Raw genomic sequence first — 15979 nt, 5'->3', positions numbered from 1 at the left:
CAGCAGTGCTGATATGACTCCCAGCTGCATCCTACAGGTCTAGGATGCAGCTCCCCTAGCATATGAGCAGTTCTGCTGGGGTAACTTTATACCTTAGAAAAATATGTTTTACTGCAGGGAAAGAGGTCGGGAGAGGGGCAGCAACTGGTCATCTGGGCAGAGAACCACCTGTGACTAGTCACAGCTCTCTGCCTGTCAGTGCTCTCTGCGGGGATGATTGACAGGCAGAGAGACTTGTTAGTGGTTAGTTCTCGCAGTAAAACTCAATCTGATTGGTTCCCTTTAAAGGGGTAGTCTCACTTCAGCATTCTGGTTTATGGATTGGTGGAAGTCTGACTGCTTGGACCCACACTATTTCTAAGAGTGCTGGAAATCTGTGCCCCTGAATAAGAAGAGAAGGTCTTGCATTATTGCTTATGGCGGAGCACTTGGTAATGTTTAGAAGGCCTTTAACAGCAAAACAGCAAGCCATTCTGTATAAGTGGTTCTGATTCTAGCGGACGTAAGACATCCATGTGTATTAAATCGACAGCCATACATCTGAATGGCTGCCAAGCATGTCTACTGTGGGGTAAATAATTGGCTGGCCACAGCTTACCTTGGCAAAAGCCCCGTTGCACATGAAATTTGGAGCGATCAGCTGATCTGCAGTCTTTGATGAGCCAACCTCTTTAAATTAGTTTTATTTGCACGTCCAGGACCCCATTAGCGCATTAGAGGATATGAGAATTTACCATGCATTCTAATGGTGACAAGACAGAGAGAAAATTATCATCACTTATAGAGGTTAATGGTTTAATTGGTGTGAACATAACAGACAGTACATATTAACAGTCCAGGATTAAGAATTGATTGTATCTTCTCCACACCGGCTGTTGGGTTATGCAGCGTATTGCGATACATGGATCACTATGTTTACTTGTATCATCAATTACTCATAGTGCCAGTGGCAGAAATAATCCCACATACTGTAAGACTTCAGATTGTGCGTCATCAGATGCATCGCATTTCAGTTCATTTGAGACAAGCTCGCAACATACACCTTGAGTTCTGTCAATGCTCATAACAATCAAAGCAACAATTCCTTAGGTTATGTGCTGGGCACCAATATGACCCAATAACAAGTGTGTACAGGGCTTTGTCTATGAACCAGCTCTGCATACTGGATCCTATGGAAATTCATGGATACGTACATCGATATATATAATAAAAATAATAATAGTTATTATTATTATGTGATCTTTTACTAGGTCAGACACCTCCACACCAAGGCTATGTTCACATAGCGTATTAGACCGGCCCTTCCGTAACCCGGCCCGGACACAGAAGGGCTGGTCTAATACGCTATGTGAACGGCCGGTCTCTGAAAAGATCATCCTGGCCGGTACTGCAGTACCAGATAATATTTCGGGCCGCAGAGTTTTGATGCGGGCGCATCCGTGCACGCCCGGATCAGAACTCACCACAGCACACTATGGAACGAGCGGCCGCAGCCGCCTGCTCCATAGTGTGCACTGACATGGTTTTTCATTGAATATATGTGTATACGCTCCGGCCGGGATTCCATAGATCATAAGGCAACGTATCGTTTTGTGAAAAGTACGGCCGTTGTTGCAAACATTTACAAAAAGATACGTTGTGTGAACATAGCCCAAATATGTAAATTTTTGGGGCTTTATGAAATGAGAGTGATTTAATTCTTTTTGCTGGGATTCTTTTTAGAGTTTATTCTTTAGTCCCCCAGTAGCTTTGAAAGCAATATTTTGATTGATTCATATACTTTTGGTTGCTTATACCATTTACTGTAATACTATTGTTGGCAATCTACTAGTACAGTATGTCTGTGGCAGGCTGTACTAGCAGATCTGACATTGCAGACAAAGAGGCCTTCAGGAGGCTCTGGGTTCCCATTACAACCAATCAAGAGTCTGCAATGGTGCAGCAAGGATGTTCCAAGTGCCAGATGAGGCACATGTGTCTAGTAGGCCAGTGATCAGCATCACAATGATATTATACAAATGGACTGTGAGGGCTCCTGCAGACTTTGCATTGGGACCAAGAGGCTTTAAATGTATTTTAGAATCTATATTGTGTCCATAGCTGTGAAAAAGAACCCATTGAGTAAATCAGTAATGGTGCTGGGCCACTTACACATAGTGCATTGTACCGGATGATTATAGTCAGAGGAGCTGTGAACATTTCTCCTCATCATTTCATGCAAAAGCGTGTAACCAAATTATAGTCAATAAATGAAAACGTATGAAGTTCCAGGCCCGCAGCTCACATAGAGAACTATCAGTAATTGCGACAATGTTCTGAAACAAATAGAGAATTAAAAATGTATATTTAGCTTATTGAGCTTAAGTACATATTAACATTGTATGATACAGTGACGTTATCCATTGTAATTGCACACTTTCTTACTTCTTTGCTAGCGGAATAAACAGGAGTATACCAGGACCAGTGTATAAAAGGGGCATTTAAGGCAGTAGTGTTGGCCCTATGGGTCCAGACTTTCTCTTTTCAGTTCTAATAATATTGGCTTTAACTGGTGTTCTCCCATAAATTCACTGATATTCCTTGATGGGATTGTTATAGAGGACCAAGATGCCTGGGTCAGTCTGTCACCTTTCCTCTTTATTACTAGATGGGGGGCAGGTAAATTATAGTTTATATGGGGGGGGGGGGGTCAACCTTGTTACATCAAGAGGCACTGTCAATTTTTAAACCTAAAAAACAGTAGTTAATGGGGACGTGAGGTGTCATACCTTTTGAACAGTAGGGGGCTGGGGGCTTAAACACCAAACAAAGGGGCAGAAGAAGTCAGCTAAAATTTGTGCCTGCTAACCTCCGGAAACTAAGCCTACCATGTATGGGTTATTAAAGGAGATTTTCTATGACATTTCACTGTAGCGTTTCATGGGGTCTATAGTTTCTTCTATGGAGAGGGTGGAAAGAGTTGTATGATGTCATTCAGTAGCATCCAGCTATCCACCCACAGTGCAGAAGAAAACAAGCTGGAAAGTCCTAAGCTCCAAGTAAGCATGGGTCTCTAATCGCTATATTTGGTATAGATTCACTATAAGCACCCAAACTATAAGATAGATATATAAATAGATAGAGTCTACTAGATTCATTGGTGTCTTGCTGGGTAAACTGGTATCTTAGAGACCTTATGTGAGTCAAAAGGACTAAATACAGTGACATATAATTCCTACCTAGGTTTAATTGTACAATTATATAAATATTTGTGGCATCCCTTATGTATTTGGTGATTTGGATCTCCAGAAGGTCTGCCTAACAAAAGAGGACATGTTGCCATTAGTAGTCAGGGCCATCGCTATAGGGGTTGTGAAGGCAGCGGAGATACCTTGGCCGTTGTGCCAAGGGGAGCCAGAAGGTCTATTTACCATATAAGATATCAGTAATACAAATGGCACATGGTAGATGGAGACAAATTTCCTATTAGGGTCCAGGAGCTTCAGACAGCATTAGGAGCTAAACCTGAATTTAAAGGGGTCATCTAGAGAGAAGGGAGGAGGAGGAAAGCTGTTGCAGTTTGGCACTGCCTCTTTGACTCTGAAGCAGTACTAGAAAAGAGCAGTGGTGGTTAAAATAAAACAAAACTACAGTTAGGTTAATTTTATTATGGTCTAACTGCCCTTATACAGGGCTGACAGATTCCCTTAAACGTATATGAGTATGATTCTTGTTGACCTAAAGAACCAGAGTGGAGAACACCTAAGAGCAGCACCCACCCTGTCAATGTGTTTGAGTTGTCAGGAGGAAATGTGCAGTTGAACAGAAGAGCTAATTTTTAGGAGACAGCCCCTTTAAGCAGTCCTATCACTGCACAGAGGTGAGATACTAAATTTTAAAATTGTCACAATTTCAATTAACCAAATTACAAGTTCAACAAACAAGATGAAATCATACAGGAAAAAAAGCAGCTTGCAGATCACTTAAAATTCTCACTATATCCCAATTTATAAAATATATTTCCATCTGCGCTATTAACAAAGATCGGTATCATCGGCAAGATGACTCAAGAAGAGTTCATATAATCTCTCATCGGACATTGCATTATACCTGCACTCGCACACCTGAAAGGGAAGCACGTGTGCAATTGTTTCACAATAATTTTTCAGCCGTTTCTAATGTGTAAATTAAACAAAAAGCAGTCAGTGATATGTGAAACACTTAAAGCTTCGCCAATCACATGATCATCTGTGTCAGAATTAATGTACATAATGCAACCTCACAATGTTCAATGAAGCTGAAAAGAGTATAAAATGCTTTGTGGCATAAGCAGTTGGAATCATCATCAGAAAAGATCTGAAAGTTGCTTTGGTGAGAGCATCATTTTGTCCATTTTCCGACATACACTTCATGGTAAGTACTTTTCTTTACTGTGACAAAGGCTATTATAACTGCCTATTATTTATATTATTAATAATATTATTATTCATTTATATCATTTTTTTTTTTTGTATTTCATGACATTGTATTCCTTTTTTTTTTTTTTTTTTCCTATTTATAATTTTTTTTAAACTGTTCATATTATAATTTTAAAATATTGATAAGGTTTTAAAGGATTTTTTTATCTTTGGCTAATTTCATCATTTATTCATGTTTATTTTCATTTTCTTCTTTTAATACTTTATTATTTTTTATTTTTAAATTTATTATTTTTGCTTTTAAAAATTGATTGATATTTTTGATATTGATATTTTTACTTAGAATTCAACAAACTTACGTTGAAATACAGTAATCTATAAGGTTTCACATAAATTAATAATAACAAAGAAATACACACTACATAATAAGAAAAAAAATAAATATATATATATATATATAGATATTCTGCTTATTTTTAATTATATTTAAATAATAATTGAATTTGTATTTTTGCTTTGAATTGTTTTTTCTTGATAAATACCAATTCGATTACGAGTAACAACCAGCTAAGAACAAAATACACTTGTAACTTTGGCTCTGTATTCAATCAAGCCTCCATATCTTTTCTAGATATTTCAGGATAAGATAGATCCAAAGAGCATATCCAAGTTTATAATACCACCCCAATATTTTCTCATTTTTATAAACAATTATAATCTATTGCATTGCTAAAGAGAACATTTTAAATAACATAAAAATATTATACATTTAATCTCCAAGTTCTAAGAACTATTGGATAAGTTTTTTTTCTTTTTTACATCTTTTCCAGAAAATCATGAAAAGCATTTACTGCATGCTGGGACTTCTTTTCATGCTACTACAAGGAAGTTTCCAAAATCCAATCCAGGAAACAGAAGACAAATCCAGGTTTGTGCTTTAAGTTTACTAGAAATGTATACTAAGCTATAATATCTTGAATTTGAAAATTCAAATAACTTTAGTTGATTGGAATATTATAATCATGGACATTTTTGGTCTGAATGAATTAGTTGGTCTGCCAAATGTTGGGGAATCCTGAGGTCAGACCCCCTAATGATAATGGCATACTATAACTTAGCAATATAAGGTGACAATACCCCTTTAATGACAAACACTTTTCATAACTAATCCCAATGCAAACAATGGGGTTAGTTATGTTGTCAAAAGCCAAAACTATTTGGGGGTTTAGTTATATCCCAATTCCAAAATTATACGTTAGTGTTACAAAAAGTTCAAATTATTTGTAGTTCAAATAATCTGTTCAATAGTAAAAATGGGTGGCATGCTTGTCCTATTAAGTATTCTGAACAGAACAAGTCATATAAGCCACAAATTCTTAGCTGCCGCAGAAACATTTCTTAGAATGAAGACGTATAATGTGAAGATGGCATCATGACAGTATGTTAGCTTTGGCTGGCAACGTTACATCTGCATAATCTTTATAATACTTATAATATAAAACTGTTGTTTTCAAATATGCAAAATCCTTTAAAATGTAATCATGTCCCATCTATCTAAAAATTTACATTAATACATTGCCTCATTTAAATGATAGTATAGAATTTGTTAGACATAGAAGTAATATTTTCTTTCCCATCAGTCAGGTCAATGGCCTTATGGTCCCACCTGAATCAACAGATAGGGCTTACCACTTTAAAAGACCAATGAAAAAAGCTTTTTAGTAAAAAGAAGTCCTCCCATTAAAAACAATGGGATCAGCTGTGTAATTTTTATAGAGAAAGTCTAAGGGTACAGGGAATGACCTCCAGATCTATGGGTTAATCGATGGTAAAAATAAAACCTAAAAACATCTGACTTTTTTCTTTGCAAGAAAGTTCAATCACTAGCTTCTGAAATCATTCACCACCAAATAACCCTTTCTTTATATTGTTGATCTTATATGTGAAATACCTCCAAGGTGTTTAATATTACCTATAGGTGTAGAACTCAGCGCAATATCCCCTCGGGTTTTTGATAGATACTTATATCACAAATTAAAAAATTGTATACGCAGATCAGTCAAAGCTGCAAGGACTGAAGCACTAGATGATTCAGATCACCACAATGAAGTTAAACGTCACTCACAAGGCACATTTACTAGTGATTACAGCAAGTACCTAGACTCCAGGCGGGCTCAAGACTTTGTCCAGTGGTTAATGAACTCAAAAAGAAGCGGGTAAGAAATCCGGAAGTCCCCAGAGTTTACCTTTTGTTTCAGATGATCCGAATACCAGCCCCCACCCTTGAGTAAACTTTGTTTTTACCAGTCTACGTCAGTCCTGTTTGTCCACTTAACCCTACCATCGATGTCCAAAAACCCCAGTTGTGTCCTCTTGTTTTTACTATTTGTTCTTTGGAAAGAAGTATTTTTGTGGTACATGTACTATGTGAGGATACCCTGGAGATATACAAGGTATGGTTGGTGAATTTTTTCAGTGAGTTCTTTCAGAATTTCATCTGTTGGACCCTATCGGTGCTGGGGGCCTTGAAAGTTTGGGTGGTTTCAGAAATGAAATTTGAATGTTTTCCTCTCCAGAATACTTATAATTGCATAACTGCCCTTATGTTTTCTAATTTAGTTAGGATCAGGGTTATAACTACACTTGATATCTTCCAATGCTAGAAGTATGTGCACCCCAAGGTGCACCTCCAACATACAAGAGCCCAATTACTCAATGGATTACCCTAGTGTTGTAGCATTTCCACTTATGGATACTAAATATTATTGGTATAGAACGGTGAATTTCATGAAATTCTTTTTTTTTATCCTAGTTAGTAGAATTTTCAGATTCCATTGTGACCTAATAAATTTGGTCTGAATAAAGCTAAATAATTAAGCTGAAAAGTTGTTTAAGGTCTCCTAGTATTGTACCGATGACAACCGTTAAGACAATGTAACCATAGTGCAAATTTACAGTTAGGTTTAGTAAGGGTAAGTCCCTAACCCTTCTGATTGCTAAAATGGTAGCCACCATTTTGAACAATTCACCCAAAATGTATCTAAAATTTTCTGATTCACTGATATCAAAAAGTTTTTCGACACTGAAAGGTACAGAACTCATAAAGACTAACATATACGTTTCATACAGAGCAATGCCATTTTGCAGGGCTTTAAATAAAGTTTTTAAAGAATGGTCACAAACAAGGAGTTAGAATACCTAGCAGCCACATCTAAATAATGGTGATCAGATTCTCGAACTTATAAGATCCTAGGTTTAACATTTGAACATTCCAGATGCTTGGTTAGCTATCATTCCAAGTCAAGCCCTAGTCATTGCAATTACTGCCTCATATAATTGGTTTATAGCCATTGTAATGAAAGCAGTGGTTAATATTTATGAGATGTTTAAAGTTAAAAAAAAGAGGTTATTTTTGCCATTCTTGTACACTTGCCAGCAACATACAGAAGACACATCTGTTTTGTGAGCTCTAACAGAGCCAACCACATCCAATACTGTTCCAGGTTGCAAAATAATACATATTATTAAAAGGGTTGTCTGAGATTAGAAAAAGAGTCCATGGTTTTTGTGTAAAATTTATGTAAATTTTTGAGCGATCAAATATGTGCAACTTTTCTAAAGATTTTCACAAAAAATATTATTTTTATACTGCTTTTCTGGTGAAACATTTTCCCCCCTTGTTGCTTGTTTGCACCAGACACTCTTTTATTATCCTTAAGTTTTTTCCCACACATTTATTTAGGCAGGGTTCACACTAGTATGAATCAGATGCATTTTTACCTCTATTTATGGCCCCAAGTCCTCTCCTGTCTGCAAGTTTTATAGCTTGAATTGACAGCTGTCAGATCAGGTCATTAGACCAGTGATTGGGCCAGGACTTGCATCTGTTGTACCGATCTAGGGTTTTGTCACTCATTGGTCTGCCTCTTGTTTTATCAGAAAGCAAACTTTATTATATTGTACTGAATGTTTTTGTTGTTCTTCATACATACATTAGTAATAGAAATGTAATTTTTCCATTTGTTTTTGTAGAGGACTGTCAAGACGTAATGTCCAGTTTGAAAGGCATGCGGATGGATCATACACCAATGATGTTACTCAATTCCTGGAAGAAAAAGCAGCCAAAGAATTTATTGATTGGTTGATAAAAGGAAAACCAAAGAAACAGTAAGAATAAAATTCTGTGTCCTTAAATTTTTTGTATTTTTTCCATATCAGTTTCCCTTTCTAATACTAGTTACCAGCTAATAAATCATAAAATCTAGTAAGCATACACAGATGTGGAAGACCTTACCCCATGTTATAACGTTTGGGGGGTACTCTTAAGCTCTCACCCATACATAGTGGAGTATACAGATTGAGGCTGGGTTCACACTACGTATATTTCAGTTAGTATTGTGGTCCTCATATTGCAACCAAAACCAGGAGTGGATTGAAAACACAGAAAGGATCTGTTCACACAATGTTGAAATTGAGTGGATGGCTGTCAAATGGCAAATAATTGCTGTTATTTTAAAACAACGGCTGTTATATTGAAATAATGGCCGTTATTTACTGTTATATGGCGGCCATCCACTTAATTTCAACATTGTGTGGACAGAGCCTTTCTGTGTTTTTAATCCACTCCTGGTTTTGGTTGCAATATGAGGACCACAATATTGACTGAAATATACGTAGTGTGAACCCAGCCTAAAGACAATTAGGCAGAAAGACTCCCTTTACAACTCTATCCTTTACGACTATGCATATGGCATGCATAAAATAATAAATTCCTCTTCACAACGTAAAATAAAATGAAAAATTTTGAAATTTTTTTGTTTTAACTTGACCATTTTCCAATTTAAACAACTTTTTTGTTGTTGTTGTTGTCTAGAAGACTCTCAAGACACGCAGAGGGAACTTTCACTAGTGATATGACCAGCTTCTTGGAAGAAAAGGCAGCCAAAGAATTTGTTGATTGGTTAATTAAAGGAAGACCAAAGAGAAAGTAAGAATTCATTTTCTCACTGAATATTTTAATGAGATGATCATTTATTAATATTTTTTCAGTACTTTCCTCTGTTATGGGGTTGGTAAAAAACAAACAAACAGATTTTTCTGAATCTGCAACAAAAAGTTTTCATATTTAGAGGGGGTGAACCCCACAGTGAAAATCCAAAACAGAAATTGACATTGATTTTCCTTGCACAAGTCTACTTGGGTGAAAATGGCCTTAAAAATAAGACTCAAAAGAGAGAAATTGAAAAAAAATGTCAACAGACACAGAGGTAGAAAGGCTGATATACATATTGGGGGAGATTTATCAAAAGGTGTAAAATTTAGACTGGTGCAATCTGGCCACAGCAACCAATCACAGCTCAGCTTCCAGCTCTGGTGACAGAAAGGAGGAGCTGTGTTTGGTTGCTGTGGGCAGTTTGCATCAGTCTAAATTTTACACCCTTTGATAAATCTCCCCCATTGTGTATTGTATGCACTGGAGCAAGAGTAACTTGTGTCCCAGATATAGAAAAAGTTATAGAGGTGTATGGCTGTGTCTTTTGGGACAACCATGTTGCTTTCGCCTATGCGCCTTTTTAATAGGGAATGGGAACACTTTGCTATCTATGGCTCATTGGCATGGGGATCATTCCCAATAGAGACAATGGGGAAGATTTATCAAACTGGTGTAAAGTAGAAATCTCTTAGTTGCCCCTAACAACCAATCAGATTCCACTTTTCATTCCTCACAGATTCTTTGAAAAATTAAAGGATGAATTTGATTGGTTTCTAGGGGCAATTGAGACAATTCTACTTTACACCAGTTTGATAAATCTCCATTAAATCTTCACAATTTTTACAGCAAATTTAGCAAACTTTGCAAACCCAACTTAATGAGCTAAAACACTGAAACAGCTAAACAACTGCAGGTGTTTAGCTGTTTTAATAAAATTCACAAAGTTCACTCATCTATACTTACCTGTCCATGCTTCCCCGATGTCCTCTAGATTATTTGCATATGTAGCTGCCTCCAGCCCGCTCAGGCAATCACTGACTGAGGGACAGCACCGCAGCCAGAATTTGGCTGAACCAACGCTGGCTGCTGCGCTGTCCCTTCTCAGTCAGTCAGTTATTGGTTGAGTGGGCTGTCACTCTTTGCTCAGCCAATCACTGACTGACTGAGAAGGGACAGCACTGCTGCCAGAGATAGGCTTAGCTCTAGAGACAAGAGTGACAGCCAGCTCAGCCAATCACTGGCTGCTACGCTGTCCCTTCTCAGTCAGCCAGTGATTAGCTGAGTGGGCTGGACCTCTTCATTCATCCAATCACTGACAGAAGGGAAAGCGCATCCAGCCAATCACTGACCAAGTTGCTGTCCTGAGCGGGCTGGAGCCGGTTGAAGACACCAGAAGAGGACATTGGGGGAGCAAGGACAGGAGAGCACACTATTTTTTTTAACAAATTTTTAAAATGAAGCCTGCAAAAATTTACTTTGTCAATTCCCTCGACTCCCTAATGGACATTAATCCAGATGCTTCTGCCAACTATGAATTGATTGTTTTACAGCGATGAATAGAACAACTAAAATTTGTTGGTTTGATTTAAAGCATGAAATAAAGATTTGCTTGATTGTATATCGAGCTAAAGTATTGTATGTCAAGTTTTCTATAGCAAAAATAGTACTGGTATTTCTAAAAAAATTTTTAAAACATCTAAAATTCCAACCCAGTCTATCCCCCACCCACAAAAAGTAACTTATTTCTTAATGTTTTCCAATTTGCCGTAAAATTTAAATAATATATAATTTGAATAATTGCTGTTTTTTTAATAATATCCATTTTTTTATTTAAAGTTTTGCAGACGTTACTGACGCAGATGACATGGACAGAAGACACGCTGATGGCAGTTTTACCAGTGATTTCAACAAAGCCCTTGATATTAAGGCTGCCCAAGAATTTTTGGACTGGATCATTAACACCCCAGTCAAGGAAAGGTAAGCCAAGTAAACAGCTATGCAAAATACACATTATTGATGTAAGTCTATGCGGCAGACCAGACTGGAAAATGACACGAGAGCCGAGAGTGAACATGCAGTGCACAGACTTCTATCAGCTCTTTCTCCTGATCGGTCGTGGTCTGAACACTCAGATTCCAACTGATCAAAACTTTCAAAACTTTTTTTGAAATGTCAAAAACTTTTTTTTTTTATGACAGTGCCTATTTAAGCAATGAAGCCCAAAAGACTGTGAATAAAACTGAGCAATAGATCATGAATTCTTTCAACAATAGACGTGTTAATAGCTTATTGTTATCAATTAATGTGAATGAACAGAAGAGAAATCCCAATCAGATCAGTATCGGGTGTGACCTTTGTCTTCAGTGTAATTTCTCCTTGACACTTGCCCTCAGTGTATGAAGAAGCTCATCAGGGAGGTTGTTCCAGACATCTTGGAGAACTAAGCACAGATCTACAATGGATAATGACATAGTTCTGCCTTCTAAACATAGCACATTGCAAACCCAAAGCGCTATGTTGATACAAAAAAGAACTTTTAACACTATAAAATTTTGTGCAGTAATATTTTTTTCTTATATTTTTGATGGAGTTTGCAGATACAGACTAGCTTACATTCCTGGTACTACTGTAATAATTCTACTAGTGATAACCGCAGTGCAACTTATGAACTTTATACCTGGCACGGGGCAAAGTCACATTCAAAGAACATAAAAAACATCCAATGACGTTTCCATAATAACAAGAGGTTATACACGAGCTCTGTTTTCAGGAATCCTATCATTCTATCAATCCTGCCCTTAAAGGACTGTTTAAAGATGATCCATCGTCTCCCCTAAAAAGTCTTTTTCAGTAAATACTTCTTGGGCAACTTTTCCTACTATTCTCGGGCAACTTTTTCTACACATTCTAATACCATCCAATCACCGCTAACAAAGTCAGTTTGAAAAGGACTTAAAGGGCAGTTTAAAGAAGATCGATCGTCTCTCTCAGTCTTTTTCAGTAAATACTTGTATTTCTAAGGCTGCATTCACACGTTTCGTACTCTGCACGGAACACGGACGTGGAATGCCTGTAACAGACTTCTCCCCTGTCTGGGCAGCATCTGTGTTAAGATGCTGGGAGCGGGGGAACTGTACAGATACAGAGACGCGCGGCTGATTCATTACAGCACGGCGCATATCTGTACAGTTCCCCCACTCCCAGCATCTTATCACAGATGCTGCCCGGACAGGGGAGAAGTCCGTTACAGGCATTCCACGTCCGTGTTCCGTGCAGGACATGGAACGTGTGAATGCCGCCTTAGAAATGTAACAATTTTGGGGCAACTTTTACTACACATTCTGATATCATCCAATCAGCGCTAATAAAGTCAGTCTGGCAAGGACTAACCAGTAGCCCACCTCGGCCGCTGAATGGCTGAGCGGGCCTGAAACGTCACGTCCCAGGTCCTCTCTCTAACCAGGGAGCGACCGGGGACAAATGGTGGTATACGGGGATTAGCGCTGAAGTAGGGAAGGCAAGTTCCGGTTATTAAAAAAAACCCTGCCTGGAATTCTTCTTCAAAGACGCCGTGATAGTTTATGAATTATCTCTAGGATAGATATTTATTGTGGCAAATTAAGCGGAGAAAGTGTATTTTATAGAATTACTCATTTTGACTGATGTCTCTTTTTTTATTGAAGGGATTTGCTGGAAGAACAATAAAGAAAACTGAAGATCTTCAACAAGGAACCACCCGGCTGTCACTTGAAAACGATGACTTTGTGTTGTGTAAATTCAAGCAGGTGTATCATAAAGCCATACAGTATAGCTTTGCATGCAAAGTAAATGAAATTTACAATAGTGTTTTCTTGTTGGGGAATGACACTTAGAGCAGATTCTACTAAAACTACACATCAACCATAAAAGGTTTAATGCTTTCAGTAATGGCTGGACTAGTATTGTACTTAGCACAGTTCCTTTGGCTGTCCTTCCAGAACGACGAGGGCTTAAATCCAAAAGTGCCATTTTCTCGCCCCAATTATTTAAAGAAAGAAAAAAAAAAAAAAAACATAAAAATATATATAGTTACGAAAAAATATAACTTGTTTAAATAAAAATAAAAAAAAGATATAACTTATTTTTCTATGAAGATAAACTGTACATAGAATTGACTCCAGTCATGTCAGAAGAGGGTTACCCTGTTTGAAATGTTTATTACAGGAGCGGTAAGCTTTCAAAATATTAACTAGCAGCCTTAAATAAAGTTTTTCAAGCGTCATTTTTATTGTTCATGAATCTGTAATGTATCTGCAGCCAATGCAACGGAAGGGGGTGACAGGTCTGAGACAAATCTATAGCCAAATTGGCATCAAAATCTTCATTTAAAAGGGTACTCCAGCGGGGGGGGGGGCACTTTTGTGCTGGGACCAGGGAGGAGGTGGCCTAGGGAAAAGACGTCCACTCACCTCCCCAGTTCCAGCGGCGGGTCCCGCATCGCAGCGCTCCGGTTCTCGGCCGCTTCCAGGTGAGACGTGACGTCTCAGGTCCGCTCAGCCACTCAGTGAAGGAGGCGGGATCTGGAATCGGGGAGGTGAGTGGACGTCTTTTCCCTAGGCCACCTCCTCCCCGATCCCAGCACAAAAGTGCCCCCCCCTGCTGGAGTACCCCTTTAAAGGGGTGCCTGACAGGAACTGCCCAAAACAGGAAAGGTTTCCTACTGCTCTGGACAGTTCCTGTCTTAGACAGAGGTGGCAGCACTGTGCCAGACTGAAAAGAATACACCACTTCCTGCAGGATATACAGCAGCTAATAAGTACTGGAAGACTGGAGATTTTTTCATTACCAAATCTGTATAACTTTCTGATATAACATCAGTTGATTTAAAAACAATTATTTTTCTCCGGAGTACCCCTTTAACGCATGAATATCTGTATCACGCAATTATGCCATTTGTGGCTCTTCTCTAACCGATCATTAAGACCTTATGTACACAGCAGTTTATTGGTAAATTCACATGAGGCAGATTTGTTGGGTGGGTTTTTGCAAGCTTCATTTTTAAAATTCATTCAAGATGGTGGCCACATAAAAAAAACACTTGGTTGATGGCAGCCCCACATCTTAAAAAAATAAATGGTAGTCTCAGCTGTCAGTGCTCCAGGTGGGACTTCGGACAAGAGTGACAGCCAGCGCAGCAAATAACTGGCCACAGCAATATCCCATCTTGTGTCTTGAGAGTGGCAGACCGTTCAGCCAATCACTGCACATTTGATATATTTGCATATATTTGTATATATATACCTGCATAAAACTTGTCTTTGTTTTTTTCTGCTCTAAAATAACTTTATTTCATACGTGGACAGTGTCACCTAGGTGGGGCTTTACAGCAGTTAGGTCCCCTTCTCCCCAGCAAGTTTATAGGGGCTAACTGCTGTTAAGCCCCACCTAGGTGACACTGTCCACCAATGAAATGAAATGAGAGTAAGGGCAGTGACAGTATCACTTTAAATATATTTACATTTAACTCATTCATCAAGTGGTGGCTAATCCACATCCTGCAACCATGAGCAATCCCTAACCCACTGAATGTTTTCTAGAACTTTCCCCAAGGGAAATGAATATGCTCAGACTCCATTCTATGCTCAGGAGATTCTTCCGTCTGGAATGGACACGTCCATTCTTTGGGAGGACGACGAAATCTGTCTGAGCATAGATTGGAGCCTATGGGACAGACAGAGAGTCAAGTGGGAGCGTGCGGGGACAAGTGGCTGGATCCACAACAAGTTATCTGCGAGAATTCCTCAATGTGAATGCACCATTAGGTGGCCTTTCCTGATAGCCTTAACCCTTTAACGCCGCATGACGAGTTTACCCGCGGCCCCGGTCGCGATGTGCAGCTGGGGACTGCAGGTATTAGCCGACAGCTGCATTTAAATCGATGGGATCGTGGGGGGGAGATCCCTTGTACTGACTGTCGGAATGACGCTGATCCCGGCTCTGGACTCCATGTGGGAGATTTATCAAACATGGTGTAAAGTGAAACTGGCTCAGTTGCCCCTAGCAACCAATCAGATTCCACCTTTCATTTTCCAAAGAGTCTGTGAGGAATGAAAGGTGGAATCTGATTGGTTGCTAGGGGCAACTGAGCCAGTTTCACTTTACACCATGTTTTATAAATCTCCCCACATGTGTCTGGTCTGCTGCAGACCAGTATAATAGAGCAGTGATCTGATTGATCGGTGCTCTATTATATACACAGCATTTATCTCAATGGGAGTATAGTGCTGTGTATATAGAAGTCCCCCTTTATTAATAAAAAATCCTCTCTCCTGTTAAAAGCTTAAATCACCCCCTTTTCCCATTTTATAAATATAAATAAATAATCACCCGAACCATTAAATTATCACATTCCTGATCTTGCACGGTAGACAGCGTAAGCGCAAAAAACGCCAACGTGCAAAATTGCGCGTTTTTGTTTACATCAAATTCAGAAAAAATTTAATAAAAAGGGATCAAAAAGTCGCTTATACGCAAACAAGGTACCAAAAGAAAGAACAGATCATGGCGCAAAAAAGTACACCTCACACAGCCCCAAAGACTAAATAATAAA

General features: G+C 38.5%; 1 protein-coding gene across 3 annotated transcripts; it reads left to right on the top strand.

The window, feature by feature from the left end:
* Positions 1–4080: 4080 nt before the first annotated feature.
* GCG (glucagon) lies at positions 4081–13651 on the top strand. 3 transcript variants are annotated; one of them, XM_069985111.1, is made up of 7 exons: positions 4094–4392; positions 5228–5325; positions 6452–6613; positions 8430–8564; positions 9271–9384; positions 11227–11367; positions 13074–13651. In XM_069985111.1, the coding sequence occupies exons 1-7, from the start codon at positions 4390–4392 to the stop codon at positions 13093–13095; spliced, it is 675 nt and encodes a 224-aa protein (XP_069841212.1). In that variant the 5' UTR covers positions 4094–4389; the 3' UTR covers positions 13096–13651. The 3 variants fall into 3 exon arrangements, with proteins under 3 accessions (XP_069841213.1, XP_069841212.1, XP_069841214.1); XM_069985112.1 differs by lacking the exon at positions 13074–13651 and having other exon boundaries at positions 4081–4392; positions 11227–11371; XM_069985113.1 differs by lacking the exon at positions 6452–6613 and having other exon boundaries at positions 4097–4392.
* Positions 13652–15979: the final 2328 nt, after the last annotated feature.

This window comes from Dendropsophus ebraccatus, chromosome 9 (genome assembly GCF_027789765.1).
Source record: "Dendropsophus ebraccatus isolate aDenEbr1 chromosome 9, aDenEbr1.pat, whole genome shotgun sequence".
Classification (NCBI taxonomy): Eukaryota; Metazoa; Chordata; class Amphibia; order Anura; family Hylidae; genus Dendropsophus; species Dendropsophus ebraccatus.
The sequence above is the reverse complement of the archived record's forward strand: the minus strand, read 5'-3'. Positions and strand labels throughout refer to the sequence as shown.

Bases quoted from the DNA above. Each gene is read 5' to 3' on its own strand.
- GCG (XM_069985111.1), top strand. The intron at 5,326-6,451 runs GTTTGTGCTTTA...TTGTATACGCAG, and splicing joins GAAACAGAAGACAAATCCAG to ATCAGTCAAAGCTGCAAGGA. The intron at 11,368-13,073 runs GTAAGCCAAGTA...TTTTTATTGAAG, and splicing joins AACACCCCAGTCAAGGAAAG to GGATTTGCTGGAAGAACAAT.